A 17,671-nucleotide genomic window follows, 5' to 3' on the forward strand; every position below is an offset into this window, starting at 1 on the left:
GTATATGGAGTTGATGATGAATGATCTCATTTCCATATAGTGAAAAAGTAACGTTGAATTTATTTGAAAAAGAAAGTTCAGGTTTTAGAAATATTAAGTTTGTGGTGGAATTATATCTGCTAAAGGATATAATTTATTTAGCTATCGACTGTTTGATCTAATGAAGTAGATCATCACTCTTGGATCACCCTCAGTTTTCTTACTGCATTGCCCAAAGCGTTCCATCGTATTTTAAGAAGATACAAATTTGTTTTCTCAATGGGAGCAAATATCTAGTATTTGGGGAGTGCAAAAATATTAGAAATTACAATGGTTTGTGACCTTCCAATGAGCCACAGTACATCTATATGGTATATCTTTAGTATTAAAATTTCATGGGGGCACAATTAAGTAAAAATGGTCTTAAATGGCTTCTTAGGAAGGAGTGATAATGAAAAAAAGGTTGAGAAATATTGGTATAAAAGAAGTCTGGATACCATCTTTGCGGTCTTATTTTTAGCTTTCATTAAATATACTTAAGAATTCAGAATTTTTCATTTTCTGCCCATAATGGTAAGATGAAAAAATTGACAGAAGGGGACATTTTACCAATTATTAGACCACCTGAGCATAAATTTGAAAAGACAGGGAGCAGCATTGATAAATTTCATCAAACTCTGAGAGTTCATTAGTGCACAGTATATTTCTGTGGATAAAAAGGAATTTGGTTTTCTCAGCACGTCATTCAACAGGAAGGACTTCATTCTACAAAATTTATGTGATGTTTTGTGATAAGAACTTGGAACATCTCATTTTGCTAAAAAGGCATGTGACAGTGCTCTTCCGTCATTTATGATGGTTATGCACCACAATTTACTTGGTACAGTTTCTAAGTGAATAAATACTAAAGGCAGGTGTGTAGACAAAGATGATTGGAAGGAAAAATTCATGTAGAAATGAAAAAATTCAGTGGATTGATCATTCTAAATGGTGTTTGTAAATCTATAGAAGAAACTCTTTTGCAATTCTGGAGCAAAGAAGATGGCTGTCCTCTCTTCAACAAAATTTTGAATGATCCAACTTTTCTGAAGTATTGCATTTAATGACGTAGTTCGAGGAAAAAGACCAGAATTAATGATAAGCTGGAACCTATTAGAAGTTTATTTGAACTTCGCAATTAGTATTTACCAGATGGATATCATGTTTACAGATTCATGAGGAGCAGTTGGTTGTATCCAAAGGACATTGCTTGTTAGGATATATGTAAATACTTTTAAAACCAGGAAAATGTAGAATAAGAATTTGAGTTTATCATGCTTAAATTGTTATTCAGTCTTCTAAAAATGTTTATCACCATCCCTTTATCTGTCTGTAAATTCTTTAAAGTGACTTAAAATATATATTTTCAAAGAAAGAATTCTTATATTCCAGATGGTGAATGGTCATCACTGTTTTTCATGGTATACTTGAGAGTTTAGATAGATAAATTTAATGTGTTCAGATGTTACTAGCTTAATATCTGGTGAGTCATTTAATATTTCTGAGTTTAGTAGTAAGGAAAAACAGTGGTAATAGAGGTAGAGTAAATAGTCTGTGGTGAAGAAATTACAGTGGTTTTTGTTGATGAAACTCCAGAAAAGTATAAAACTCTTGGCTTTGACATCCTGAATTTGTCTTTTTTTGAAGAGACTAAAGTTCTGTATCTCTGAAGAAACAACCGAAAATAAGACCAAGCAAACTGAATCCTACTATTATTCTGAGAGGCTTTTAGAGAAGTCAGATTATGAGCTTATTTAGATCTCTGAGCCTACAGTATCTTGTTTACTTTCTGCTAACAGGAGCAGTAATAGGATGTATGTGTTTAAAATGAAAATTGAAACTTCTGCGATCACTTACAACTTCACTTTAAGTGTTGTTTTAGGGCCTTCCTTTGGATAATTCTTAGAGTCTGAATGTAAATCTGAAGACAGATTTACTGGTTTATAATTTGTTTCTTGCTTTTTTATACATGCCACCAGTGTCACCCAGAGGCAGAAATTTAGTTCTGATATAGAGAGAGATATGAGTAAGTTATATAATTTGATACCAAGTCCTTTATTGGGATTATCTCCTGTTTGTTTACTCCCAAGGTTATATATTTGTGTTTATAGTATCAATGCCCTTTTGGCAGGGAGCTTAGTATTAGAAGTCTAATATAAGGTCTCTTCTGTCCTCTAAAGCCCTTTCTCATTTAAAATTTAATATACCATCCACCGTGACCCCCCTCCCCATCCTTTACAAATCTACAAAACCCCACTCCAAGAAACACAGGAACTGTTCTAATCAAACTAGGAAATGTTATTTGACATTTTACTATCATTGAGCACTCACTCACTGATCAGTGGATATATGTATATTCTTTTTACTAAATCTTCACATCCAACTATGTAGCATCAACCTTTGATTTGCTAGTTTATTATTGAGAAATCGACTGAAATATATAATTTTTTCTTAAGTATATAAGTATTGAATTATCCTATGATATGTTGTAAAAGCGACAAAAGAACACCTATAATCTTTCTAACTTTGGATGACCCAAGGCCCTTTTTATCATTATTGTTCATTATCTGAGTGGATGTATAAAAGGCTGAGCCATATCGGGGCCCAAACGCCTTGCCGTAAATGGAAAGTTGGTAGGAATTCTGGTTCTTTTAGAATAAAGCAGTAAAGAATAATGACCTAGTTGTAGAAAGATCTGAATTTACTTGCTGGAAGTAGTGTCATTTGAAGCTAAAGTCTGTGGAACTTCTTGTCATTGGGTTACATTTCGTGAAAAGTGACAAGATTTCAGACCAGCAGAGAGCTACACCAGCAATGGGAGATGGAGTATTGGTATGCCCTTCCTTTCAGACCTTGGCATTATCCTGAGGAGCTATGCTCATCTTAGCTCTACAGAAACCACAATCTAGTCTAGTTAAGGACCTACTTAATGGAACATGTAGATGTTCTATAGCTAATTTTCATGCCAGTGCTGACACTATTACTATCATTTTTATGATATATATTTTTCAGACATTGAGAAAAATGGTTCTAAGTTTTCTAAAAAGTCAAGAGGGTGAACAACCTGTTTAACTTGAATGCTGTTTGTAAGGCTACAAAATGCCAACATGTGCCATCAGTAGGTATAAGGCATCATGACTAAGAGAGGGAAAGAGAAAGAACTATAGAGTAAGAAGATTAAAGAAAGGAATAGGATGGGATAGGATGCCTGGAAGAGCTTTTGTGGGGCGAAAGAAAGAAGGTAATTCTGTAGAGTGCCTAAGTGCCACCAGGAATTATTTTAGTCGTTACACTCTGGAACCTAAATTTACGTTTGTTTAGAAAAATATGGAATAAAAAATGATAATTTTTCTGATTATTAGTGTAATTTAATGCTTTTAATTATTGGCATTGCTTTTTTTTAAGATACTGTTTGTAAAATGTTCTTTGAATGAACTACTTTAGATTTTATTGGTAATTAAAACTAAAGAATTGCTTAGACAGGTATAACTGTATAAAAGTTCCTTCCTGAGATATTTTTGGTGAACCCAAATGAAACATAAAAGAGAAAATTTAAGTGAATTTATTTATAAGAAATCAAGAATATAGAACAGACAACGGCTTGCACTTCTGTTAAGGTTTAGTGTGAGGTCACGGGTCAAGGTACTAATAAGAGTGTTTGGGATGTCTGCTGCCATGAAACAAAATGGAAACTTGATTGATAGCTAGAGGGTTGAAGGGAGAGAGTGTGGTGGAGAAAGCAAAGGTCAGGGAGCCATTTCCCTTCTCTGCATGTATAACAATCAGCTCTCTCCAAAACAACATATAGATGATATTGATCAATATGGCATATGTTGTGCACATTTCTATGAGTATTGTGAAATGTCATTATATATGAAGTTTTAATAAATGTTTTAGTAGTTTGAAAGGTGAAATGAAATAGCTTACAAAAATTGTTGTAGTTTTGATGCCAAATTTAAAGTAAATGCAGAATACCTCATTTACTCATATGATCAAATGTGTATGGTTTGGTCTTAGCAAGATGTTAAATTTTATTTTAAAAACCAATTTGGATAAAGTCGTATAACAAATAAATCCCTCATATTTTTTTTTAACTTTGTAATTTCTTTTAAAATTCTCTTTAAAATAGGTCTGGTTTGCATGAAGGCTAGTAGCTCAGTTGTGGAGTTGGTTATGCTGCTGTGTTCTCAGGTGAGTGACAAGAATAAAAGTGCAATTAAAGTAAATTCTCGCATGAATTTGCAAGGAAGTTATAGTTGTTTTATTAGAAATTTTTCTATAGTAGAGTTTTGAGTTTGCAGTTTTAAAATAATCTTATTTGTATTGCAAAAGGATTACTTCCTGTGTTTGATACTAGCAGATAATTTTAAAGTAAGTGAGAGAAATCAGATAGATGAATGAGAAACAGAAATGTTTACAGTCACATTAAAAAATGTCCAGATCAAATGATCTTGAGATGGCTAAATTTCTTTGCTGCATATATTAAGGTTATAGAAACAGATTTATTTTTATACCTTGTGGAGTGCCACTCTGACTCCTCTGGGAATAATGGGTTTACTTCCCTTTTGTGCAGAGGTTATAAAATGAGTGATAAATAATTTTGAATTCTTGTCATTGCTAATTACTTTTGACATACAGAGTAGACTTGGAAAAACATCAACAAAAATATGGCAGCCATCAAAATAAGATGTAGTAAATAAATTCCTAAAAGCAAAATTGCTTTCAGTGTTCAGAAACCTTATACTTCATGTGGTAAACTTTAATGATTTTTTAAAAACTTATGTAAAAATCATGGATCCTATGATGTTTTCTTTTCTGTTTTGCAATTAAACAGATGAATGTTTTTATTGAGGGTTTTCTTTGTAGTCTTTTAAAAATGATATCTTGCTTGGTAGTAAATTCCCCTACTTAAAACTTTAAAATAGCCTTTTTTAATAGGAAGGATATTGGTCTAGAGGTCAAGGGTTCTGACCCATTTCAAAACCTTTGACCTTCATTTACAACTCTTATGGTTTACTTGCCTGACGAATAAGGATAATGCAAAATTAATGTTTCTTTGCATCGATTTATTCATTTTAGTGCCTATATTGCCAAATTTATTTAGACTGTGCTGATGGACATTTCATGAATACAAATTAAAGAATCATAGAAGGTGTGAAAAATCAATAGTATGTATTGTCAATAAAATGCAGTAAGAACAATTACTCCTAGAGATTACACCTAATGGATTTTTATAATGAACTTGTGAGGAGTACTTATTTTTCTAGTGGGCTTATTATTCTTAAATTCAGTGAGAATCATGTTTTATAATTTAATCATGTCCTTTAGAAAACTCCATTTCTTTAAAAACCGACTGGATAAAATTTCCCATTAAGTAATCTGATTTGAAATAATTGCGTGTTTGTTTTCTGGATGGAAATTACCATATGCTATTCTTATACTGACATGAAATAACCTTTCCTTTTAAGAAGCATTCACTTACAGGTTTGGATGTTTCTTCACAGGAGTATGAATTTGTTGTTTATAGTAATTTAATTGTTTCATGGGTGAATTTTGATAATGAAGTTTCACTTTCTAGTTTAGAAGAATTGAATATATTCTTGGTACGTGAAAGGTATTTCAGATATAGTGTAATACATAGTTGGATGTTAGAAGCTGAAAAGATAAAGAATGACATGCTTTAATACACCTATTTGTCATGTATGTCACAGTGCCGCTTAATACTAATCAAATCAAATGGTATATGACGATCACTTAGTAGAGTAAGTTGCAACAGTCAGATATTCTCAAAGTTTTTGTTTGAATAAAATACATTATTGGTTATTTGAAGTCTTTAACATTTTTTATGAGTTCTTCAAAAGTTCCATGATGTCTCTATAAGATGTAGGACAGTGTGAAAAATGATGTGAAAAATGAAGCCAGAATTAGCTCCAGATGTATACAGATTGTTCCGGGGTGATAATTACATTTTTCACTTTGAATTTTCTTAATTCAAAGAGGTCAGATTAGCAATCACAAAAGTGATTTATTTTGTTAAGAAGTGAACTGTCTTTTTCTACATTAAACCTTAAGAGATATGAAATTGAATTTGAAGTTGACATTTTGCAGATACTGGGTGGAGATGGCTTGAGTTTGATTGATAATTTTTTTTAGCCTCAGATAGGGTGGGAAGTGAAAAGCTAGCATCTTGCTAAAATTTTAATTAATTTTTTAAGAGGAGATGGAGAGGATTGAGTGCCAAAGATCGAAAGATCAGGTCAAAAACTCCTTTTTAATCACATAAATAATGGGATATGCTTATGAACTTAACATCTGCAAATTTGATTTAAAACTCTACAAATTAGTTGGTGTTAATTTCATGACAGTCAGCCATGTTCTGATTATTTTTCATGAATCCATTCAAAACTTATTTTGTTTTTGCGTTTTTTTTAATGAGTTTAAATTAGCTGCATGTTATTACAAAAGAGAGTTTAGAGCCTAAAGTTAAGAAATGAGGGAATGTTCACATTTGGTTTGCTGTCATTGAGACCAAATAGATCACTACATATTTTCTTAAAACTTCAGCGAGGATTATATTTTTTAATATCCACTCATTCATTAATAGGTTGATTACATGCCTTTTCATATTTTATCCCATTTAATTTTTAACATTGTTAAGGTAAAGTATTATTTAGAATTGAAAGCTTTCTTAAAATACTAAGCATTATATTTTTGAATGAAGTTATATATATACACCTAAGGTTTATTAAATTAGGTTTGTTCGTATATTGAATCTCATATAAAATAATTTAAGAACTATTTTAGCTCCAAAGCCTGATTTAAATCTTATTTAAAATAAGACTGTACACGTTCTTCATGAAACTGTATACTCTCTGATGCATAGAAAAACAATGAACAAGTTCTCAATTATATTTCAGATTCAGTTTTTCACCAGTATATAACTTGTGCCCAATATTTGTTGCATATGTGTATAAACCTTGTAGGAATCTATATGAATTTACAGAAAATGTTAAATAAATATTTCAAGTAATATTACTCCAGCATTGTGTAAAGTGTTTGTATCTTGCTCATTTGACATTAATATCATTTTTGAAAGAATTGACATTGCATTCAAGGCCACTTTATAAAAGCGTTGTGTTGCTCATCCTAATTCAGTCTGACATACATTCCAATAACACTACCTCCCTTCTTGGGTTTAAAGCTAAATTTATGACTGTGCATTGTGAAGTGCATCATTTAAAAATGGTTTCAACCCAAAACATCTAATAAATAAATAATGTGTATGGCTACTCAGTAGTAGACTTTCTAGACTAGAAATCATTCCATCGGATACTCAACAGTCCACTATCGGAGAGGGCTGTCAGATAAATCTTATGGTAGCTGCATTCATGTCCTGTAAATCACATATTATTGTCTGAGCCTTCTGCCAGGTCATCTATTCTTTTCCCATTTATCAGAAATGCATAGAGTATATAGAAAAACTAGAAGCACCATGTAGTCTGGCCTGGCATCCTGTCTGAGTAATTAATTAGCAGCAAAAGTTAATTTAAAATACTGTATTAGTCTGATGTTTCTTTAAAAATTTTTTAATCAAAATATGTAGATTGTTAATATTTTGGGAAATAATTCCTTCACGTGAAGATAATGATAGAAGATTTGGTCATTTTTGATTTAAGTGTTTCTTTTTAGACTTCTGAGTTACTAATTTAAAATTATAATATTCATAATAAGAACCAGATATCACCATTCTTATAATTCTTTTGTCAGTTTTGTGTTAGAATTTTTGCCAGTTAAAATTTTTTCCTGAATCTTTATAATAAAATGTTTCTTTCTTCACTCTCCTATAATTTCTTTTCTCTAATTCTAGTTTTCTTCTTTTTGAGTTTGTCCCTTCTAAATAGGTAACAGTAATGTTACTGCTCTTGGCTTTGTGGTTCATGAACTTCTTTTTATAGTTGTGATCAGTATTTTGAGTAAGTAGATTAATTTAAACGAACCAATGGGGGGGGGGGAAGGAACAGCTCTATACCATGACACAAAAGTGTCCTTTATTTTTAGGGCTCTCTTGCTGTTTGGACCTCATTTTACCACTTTGTTTTGATATCTATTCTCAAGCTATGCTGAACTATTTAAAGTTAGCCAAATGTGCCATAATATTTTTGTCTTACATGTGCGTTTTCTTTTCCTGAAATTTCCCTCCTTCAACTTTGATGACTCTAATTGTTGCCTTCTTCTTATCCTTCAGAATTCAGCTTAATTATGTTCTTCTCAGATCATCGTATCTATAGTTGGTATCTTTTTGCTTGTTTTCATCTTAGCACCCAGCACAGAATGAACCACAAATTTTAGTATACATGTGCTAGTTTGTTACTTTTTTATTGTCAGTCTCCCCCTCTGTACCCTAGGCACAGTAAAGGTAACAACTAATTCTGTTTTGTCTGTTAAAGTATACCTAGTGCCCAGCACAGCCCCTAGCACATGAGGACGGCTCAATGAATATTTATAGTATAAATAAATAATTCATCTCCTAGCTAAATTGCAGTCTCTTCTGGAAAGCTTTCTTTGACTCCCCACTTCCCCACAACTCTAAGTCTAAGTGAGGTATTCATCCAGAACACTTACTGGCCCATATTATAGTAATTTCATTCTTTATTTAAATTGCCTATGATTTTAATCTCTCCCATTAGACTGTAAGGTTCTTGAAGGCAAGCACTGTGCTTTGTTTTCTATTGTATCTCCAACATCCAGCATAATTACCATTTGAACAAATATTTATATAATTGTATAATTAATAAGTGAATGCTAACATTTGTCATAAATCACAATATTTTTGGTCCTTTGCCTTTTGATCTTTTTCATTATGAAATACCCCCATACTTTTGTCTATTATTAAGTGTTCGTTTTTATTGTCAGCTATTTTGTCATTACCAAATACTGTGGTTATATTCATTTATTAAGGTCTTAGTTTTTTCATTTTTCTTTGGCTTAGTCAGATTTACTTCTTTTTAAATAATCAACTTTATTGGAGCATAATTAATATACAATATATATACACACATTTTAAGTGTACAGTTTGATGAATTTTGACAGATACACAATCATGTAGCAACCATTTCCATCTGGAAAGTTCCCTGTGCCTCTTTGTAATCAATCCCCGCCCCTATCACAAGTTGCCACTGATTGGATTTCTGTTACTGTCGATGAGATTTACATATTGTAGAACTTAATATAAATGGAGATTTGCTGCTTTTAATTGTGGTGCTGAGACACTCAAGAGTGTGCTGTATTTAGGGTACACTTCAATCTTTTTCAGTAAAAATTTACTATCCAGTATTAAGAAAATGGTAAGGTTTTTAAAAAGAAATAATTGAGCCAGTAAAACAAAGGATTTTGCCAACCACAAAATAGGAATTTTGACTATAAGTTGCGTATTGGAAATGTAAGTAAATCTTCTTAACTTCCTTATGCATTTTTTCACCTATAAGAAAATCCTATGGTATGGAGCTTTTATACAGCAGGATGGTGAGGCCATTGGCTGTACTTTTAGGATTTTTTGTTTTACCATCAGGCTCAGTTCAAATGCTGTCTCTGCTGTAGAGCTTTGTCTGAATTTATCTGCCCTTAGTCCTCCTATTATGCCTATTTGTGATATTTGTTTTTATTTAGCAGGCATGTATCAAAAATGCTTTTAAGACAGTCCCTTCCTTTTAAGGAAATATAATCTAGTGTGAGAGACAAATAATTGTAATACAACATAGAATTTTATAAGGACTTTAAGAAAAACACAGGGATAGGGAGTAAAGTTAGGGATGGAGCACAAAAAAGCTATTTATTACTCCCTGTTTAATCTAATGCTAATTTTATTTCTGTTCACAAGTAGATCATTTCAGGTTCCTTTGACTTTTAGTCAAATTTTTTTTCTGGGTTTTATCTATGTTTTTATAATTTTTTCAGGATCAATAGATATTAAAGTTCTTAAAACGTTTCCTCTACTCTTTCCAATACCTATATTTTTCCTTGTTTGGATTTGTGTTAGCCTTGTGCTTGTTTGATCAGTTCAAGGCTAGCCAAATTTTCCCATACAGCAAATCCCACTGTGTTTACTGTGTGATGATAATGGATGCTCTGTGAAAAAAGCATACAGTGGTAGATAAATTTGGAAAATGTTGATTTAAATTTAATTAGGTTTCTTTACTGGAAGCCCCCTCAATGCCTTTAGTAAATACATGTATGTGTGTGTGTGTATATAGAAATATGTATAAATGTGTACTGTTGAATTAGTAATTGGAATAATATTAGCATGTTTGGTCATAGAAGCCTTTGGCCATAGTGCATGTGGACAATTTTTGTTAGTTATAATTTGGGAAAGCTGCTGTTGCATCAGAGGTGAGACAGTGAACAAATGCAGGAAATGCCTCTTTTTCAGTATTCTGCTTCTGTTTTTCTCTGCTTCTCCAATCACAGTGATTAAAGAAAATCATAAGATATGTAAAATTATAACTATTTTCTTCATGAAACACTAATTACTTTTTCTTCGTTCACGAGAAATTCTCTCAGCCACTTGTTCTCTCTCCTTGTGATTCGGACATAACTTCCAATTTATATGTTGTTTCTGAAGGGATCTTCAGAACTCATGATAGTAAGAGTTGGTATTCTTTCTAGAACAACTTAAGTTTAACCAGGAGTGTGTGTGTGTGTATGTATGTATGTACTTATATAAAATATATATTTTGCAATATTTATGTAGAACTAGCCCCAAGTTTAAGGATAAATTCAAATAGATATCAGCTGATTATATAGCTGTTTCCTATATTGATTGAGTGAATCACATTACATTTTAGTCAATACTGTGGTAATTTATGCTCTGTAATGATTTTCAAGTATGTAGCATAAAGTCTAGAAACCAGAGTCAGAATATATTTTGTATTAACGGGATATTACATATATTATTATTGACCCATTTATAGAATTGAACTTTGCTATGCACTTAAAGAGGTCCAAGAGGTCCAAGGAAAATGAAATTAATCTGTATGTGAATGTCATATGATACAGTGTCCTATAAAATAAATTTTCAGTAAATATTTGTGAAAAAGATGAATAAAATTTTAGGAATAGACTGTTTATAATTACACAGCTAAGCTTTACAGTGGCTGGTGCTCCTCACATGTCATGCATTTATCCATTCAAACAACTAGGATTTAAAGTAGCTTGCAATCAAGACCTAGATATAATAAAATTATGAAGTCATTATTAAAGAAGTTAATAGGATTAAAGAATTAAGAGTCAAGAAATCACTCTGATGCCTAAGTCTAGAGTTTTTCACTCAAATCTGTAGTAATTCTATGTTTTATAAAGTATAGTTTGTGTAAAAGGCAATTCCCAGAGATAGTAAACAAAAAGGAATCTATCTTGGTGATCCTTAACCCTGAGAGGTGAGTGGAGAATGTAATGCTGGTAGTTCAAATTCATTCAGGTATATTTAGGAACAATCATTCAATTAATAGATGGGAAGGGAATTTGTTCTTCTTCTGATACGATTTGAAGAACTCAATCTTTGACATGTAAAGATATTTTTGGCATGAGAACATATTTCCAAAATCTCTCTGTGCGTATATTATATAGTAAAAATACTCATTTAATATATGTTTTTTTGAATTTACTGTAAATTAGAAGAAAAATAATTCCAAATCCTATTAACTTTTACTCATTTTCAGTTCTGAGTTTAGATACCCCAAACATTGGATTATGAGTTATGAATTTATGAACTTAGGGAACTCTATCTTAGAATTGAATTTTCAGAGATAAGTGCTAAAGAAGTGTTAAATTTGTAGACATAGAGCTGTTTTATGCTTATGCTGTATTATAATTTTTGTTTCTGTCATTAGAGTTAAAACTCCTTGAGGTCAGGAAACCATTTCTTGTCCATATTGTTTGCACTGTTTCTTAGTGTCAGGATCATAAAATATTTAATATATATTTATTAAATAAACCAATATATTTACCTTATTTAGGTAAAATTCCCTTTAAAATTAGTTTGTGAGTTTTTTATTCATTAGAAAGTATTTACTTTAGATAAAAAACAGACACCATTCTATTTAATAATAGTGTTTCCTCTATTCAGTTCTATCTTAATCTGAAAAGGGATTTAGCCCTTAAATGTAGACTTCAAACCCTAATTCTGAACTCTTACCTGTGCTTACTTAAATGTTTTCAGGTAAGAAAGTGATACGTATTAAATCCCTTTCTCTTGATCAGCTTTGGGTCTCAAAAGAAACTGGTTAAAAGAATCACAGCTGATGACCTCTTTGAAGAAATCAATTTTGTGCACATAGTTTTTCCTCTTTCTATAGAATTATTTCTGTCGCCTTTAAGCCATTAGCTTCAGATAGCCCAACATTCATTTCAGGTTCACAGCTTCTGCTAAGAAAGAGAATATGACAAATGTTGGGCCTCTGGCCCTTAGAAATGATGTTTTTACCTAAATAAATTAACACCTTGTTATATATTAAGGTTTCATAAAAAAACAAACCTATATCTAAGTAGAAAGATTCTCTCCTTTTCCTTTCAACGCACTAAAAGGTGCTTGTCTGGCAGCAAATTTGCAAAGTGTATTAAATGTTGAAACTTACACTTTGATATGCTGTAAATAAATCATTCTATTTTCTTTGTAATCAACCTTACTTTTTCCAATGTGAATAGGATTTTGGGGCAATTGGCTTTTTAAAGACCAGTTTATATGTTGCATGGTTCAACTAGGATCAACATAATTTAATATTACAACCTTTTCATAATATTTACCCCTCCTTTTCTTTGTGAGTGTGTTTGTACTTCATCCTTAGAATGTACTTATAGAATAATAGTGAATGTAAATTGATTATCTCTGAGCTTTGTTACTGTCAGTGCTTATAATCTTTTGATTGCAAGTGGATGAGAATTAGTAGGATAGTGATTAACGTCTGAATCAGAAAAACAGGCTTCTAGTACAATCACCTAGTTTGCCTTAGAGCTGCTGTGAGTGTTTTATCTTACAATGGACAAATGCTGTGAGCATAGGTGTTCTATATTGAAATGCTCAGGATTAACTTAATTTTGTGTGCAATAGAAACAGTTGACCTTATAGGAAGGAACTAGACCTTTTGGGAAGGAATTGGAGACCTTTGAATCATGACAGGAAGTCTATGGGAGCTGGAGAGGGTCATTGAAGATTGAAGCTATATTAATTGATCATGAAAAATCTTAAATGCACTAACAATTTTAAAGTATCTGAAATCAGTGTAAGACTGTACTTTATGTTAATACGGTAAAAGTATTTATGGTTTTGATTCAAACTTTTATAATATAACTTGCTTTTATAAAATGGAATCGTTTGTCTCTAAACAACAGCAAATATATTAGAAACAAAATGTCAGACTAAAGTACTGCTTTTTACTTTTAAAAATAAAATGTTCAAGTTGATGGGTTAGTGAACATTAATTGATCTTTATTTGAATCTGAATGCAGAACTTTCCAATATTAATTTAAAGTTCTTTATTACAACCAAAGAGAAGCATAATTTAACTTAGATGCAGGATTTATTCTGAAATACAGGCGTCCTGTTGATTCACTAGCACACTAGGATTTCAAAAACACAACCTTTTAAGGTAAATTTGTGCAACTGGCAGTACACCCTGTGGCTTGGCAGTCTAGTCAGAAGGATGATACCATGCTGACTATATAACTAGATCTTTGAACGTTATTCTCAAGGGTGGTAAATGCAAAACAAAGTAATATCAACTGGCACTTAATTCTGCAAGTTCCCTGCTGATTGGGGTATTCAGTGAAATGGAGCTCTTCCTGACAGGAAGTCAGCCTATGAGTATGGAGACATCTGAAAATAAAGTGTGCTTTAATTTGGCACCCTGCCGTTTTACAACTGGTCTTTTAAATTTGGGATTAGGAAGAGAGTTAGCAAAAAGGAAGAATAAATGGGAATATTCTAAGCATAACATTTTCTTTGGTTTTTATGTAATTATGAATACAGGTCAGTGTCTATTGCTGCTGGGTTTTGCTTAGTCCTTTCGTTTTTTCTATTGCTTCAAATTAATCTACTGAACTTAAAGTATTACAGAAAGGCTAGGTTAAAAGTGTAAAGCAAGAGATGGTCTTTGTTTAACACCAGACTCTCTGATACCTTTGTGAAGGCTCAAGTGTGTTGCCCATACCATATATTTTTTCATAAATAGTATATGATTTAATGGATTTTAGTCACAGTCATCAGAGTTCTTCGATCCACATGTAAATTTTGCTGTCTGTTTCAATGCTTACCCTGTTTGCTTCATTTGGCTCCATGGTAAAATAGTTATTTACTACTTTTTTTTTTCTTTTTTCTGAGGGAGATTGGCCCTGAGCTAACCTCCATGCCCATCTTCCTCTACTTTATATGTGGGATGCCTACCAAGGCATGGCCTGCCAAGTGGTGCCATGTCTGCACCTGAGATCCGAACCGGTGAACCCCGGGCCGCCAAAGCGGAACGTGCGCACTTAACCACTGCGCCACCAGGCTGGCCCCAGTTATTTACTACTTTAGTCCTCTGACAGGTACAGTTAATGTGTAGTAGCATAATTTTGGAAGGGACAATTATTATCTATTAGTAATTACACATATATTCTATCTATTGTGCATGTTTTTAGTCAGGCAGCTATTTTTAGTCAAGCTGCCATTTTATATATGAACTTTCAGAAGCGTGTATGCAATTTTAACAAAATCTGGAGTTTGAACTTTGATTTGGGACTGAGTAAAGAAAGAATCATAACCCTGACAGCTGTTTATTTGCTTTTTTAGACTAAATTCCTCAGCTGCTGGAGGTGGACTATGTAGAAGTGGCTTTTGTCTCTGTTATTGATAACAAAAGGAGAAAGGAAAAGGACGCCTTAGAAGGATCTTAAGGTCCTAAGGATCTTAAGGAGGATCTTAAGGAAGGATCTTAGGAGGCTGAGGCCAGGAAAATGCTGTGATGATAGATTCTGAATTTTAATAATGCTTTTCCCTCCTCCACTTATGAACTCTGTAACCTTGGGCAAATTACTTCACTCGCTTGAGACTCAGTTTCTCACTGAGTGAAATGGGTATAATAAAGATTGTATCAGATAATATATGTAAAAGTGTGTAGAACAGTCCATAAAGCAAAGTAAATTGTAAATGAGTTATTAGATTCTGAATCTTCCTTTGTTCAGTATTTTCAGCATCTCTTGTTTTCTTTCCATGAAATTAATTTGATTTTTCAGATCTTTGCCTCACAAATTCAGTCCACCATTATTTTCTGCAATACCTTTTTCATTATTTTCTGTTCTTCCTGTGGTTATATGCCCAATTAGTCCATTTTCATCTTGAACCATAGAATATTAGAGCTGGGAGAGATCTCATAGATTAGCAGTTTTTGGCCTTTGCCCATTCATATTTTCCGTTGGCTCCTAAAGGTGATTCCATTATTTCTTGTGCTAGCTATAGTGACACCTCTTTTTGGGAAAGTCAATAAAGTGTACCTGAATACAAGTGAGGTTGGTGTCATTATAGAGATTACTACTCTAATGATTTTCTTAAGAGTCTCTCTTGTATATTTCAGTGCTTTTTATTTATACTAGCATATTTTCAGCACACCATCTGTGTTACTGAGTTGAGAAATACTTTTATAATAGTTAATCTGGTTCACTAATTAGCAACTTTTTTTGTGCGTGTGTGAGGAGGATTGGCCCTGAGCTAACATCTGTTGCCAGTGTTCTTCTTTTTGCCTGAGGAAGATTGTTGATGACCTACATTTGTGCCAGTCTTCCTCTATTTCATATGTGGGAAAATGCTACAGCGTGGCTTGATGACCGGTATGTAAGTCCACGCCCGGGATCTGAACCTGTGAACCCTGGGCCACTGGAGCAGAGTGTATGAACTTAACCACTGTACCACCAGGCTACCCCCTCAACCTTTTTTTGGCTAAATATATCATTAACAGTTGCTCATTATGATGACTCTTGCATCCTATCAGAATTGGGGAGACAGGAATGGACAAAAGGAGGTATCATTTGGAAAAGGTCTCTAAAGAATCACAGATTCTGATGCAGCTTTTCCTAAATCAGTGAAATGACCTTTTTCCTTTCTTTTGATTTTACCTCTTTCAGTACATACTGACAAATTTACTTTGCTGGAAGAGTCTTTTTATATTTGGTTTCCAAGAGAAGCTGTAGTTTACTGTCTAATCAAATTCAAACTCCTCTGCTTTATTTTCAAGGTCTCTGTTAGCTGTTTTATTTTAGTGTATACTTATTTCTATACTGACTTGTAAACAGTATTTAGATATTTGATATACGTGTTATGTACCTCATGCCATTTTATGGGTAGTTTACCAAAAAAACCAAAGTTCTTAACCCTTAACCTGTTCCCCACATTCTCCAGATACTTTCTCTTTTCACAATGTGCCTTTACAGATAGTGAGCATGAGAATGCATACTAATGTCCTAAATACCGGATGCACAATGTATTCTTTTTGATAGTAATTATATATTTTTGAAAATTCTTTATTTGGAAGGTCAAGTTTTCATTAGGCATTCAATTAAAAAAGCAGTGTTGTCTTGCTGGGTCTGTTGGTTTGTCAGGTTGTTCTTGTTATCAGATACTCCATAATTGAGGGCAAATTTAATTTTGGTTTCTCATTGTTCCATTTTCAGAGGAACAATGATCTGTTCTTTTACCTAAGAAAGCTTGTACAGTTGCTTATCTTTCACAGTTCTCTCACCTTGGTTATATCCATTCAAAAGATTCACTGTTGTTGTTTTGTAGTATTAGTCTCATTTAGGAGAATAGGATTCTATTTGCTAGTACTGTAAGTTAAGAAAAAAGGAAGTTTGTCAGTGGCAGTGAGAAAGTGAAATAATGTGAGAGAATTCTTTTAAAGAAGCTGTCTATTTCTTATTAGTATCTTTACCAGATCTGGATGGGTGCCTTACCTATTTGGACATTTGTTGCTCTTTGTGATATCTGCTTGTTACTAGTAGCTCAACTGCCCAGCTTTCAGTTTCTTGTCTCCTGATAGGCTTTACACTAAGCAAATTAAGCTGAATTTCTGGAACTGAAAACAAAACCAATCACAACACAATCATTATTTGAATCAACACTTCAGCAGAAATTAACTTGCTTAAAAATTTTTCCAGTTCTTGCCATAATATACTAATTTTTGAAAACTGTTTTTATTTCTTTTGAATCTTTTGAATGTTTTTCATCTTGTTAGTAAAGTTGACCCTTCTTCAACTTGCTGTTTCTGTTATTTTAATTTGGTTTCTCTAGTGTGATAGGCTGAAACATGCCTCCCTAAAAGATATCTGTGTAAAATCTTTGGAACCTGTGAATGTTACTTATTTAGAAAAAGGGTCTTTATATGATTAAGGATTTTGAGATGAGGGGATACTCCTGAATTATCTGGGTGGGCCCTAAATGCCATGACTTATATCCTTATAAGAGAGAGTCAGAGGGAGATTAGAGACAGGAACACAGAGGAGAATGTAATGTGAAGAAGGAGCAGAGAGTGATGTGGCCATAAGCCAAGGAAGGCTGACAGCCACCAGAAGCTGAAAGAGGCAAGGAACAGATTCCCCTCTAGAGCCTTCAGAAGGAGAGCAGCTTTGCCGA

General features: G+C 32.8%; 1 protein-coding gene across 5 annotated transcripts in view; it reads left to right on the top strand.

Annotated features, from left to right (window-relative positions):
• Positions 1 to 17,671, top strand: part of LRBA (LPS responsive beige-like anchor protein) — a 706,265-nt gene that overhangs the window by 217,819 nt on the left and 470,775 nt on the right. For all 5 annotated transcript variants that reach the window (XM_070611607.1, XM_070611606.1, XM_070611608.1 and 2 more), the window contains exon 34: positions 4,148 to 4,209. In XM_070611607.1, the coding sequence (XP_070467708.1) occupies positions 4,148 to 4,209 (62 nt within the window). The remainder of the gene's footprint in view (positions 1 to 4,147; positions 4,210 to 17,671) is intronic.

Source organism: Equus przewalskii, chromosome 2 (assembly GCF_037783145.1).
Source record: "Equus przewalskii isolate Varuska chromosome 2, EquPr2, whole genome shotgun sequence".
Lineage (NCBI taxonomy): Eukaryota > Metazoa > Chordata > Mammalia > Perissodactyla > Equidae > Equus > Equus przewalskii.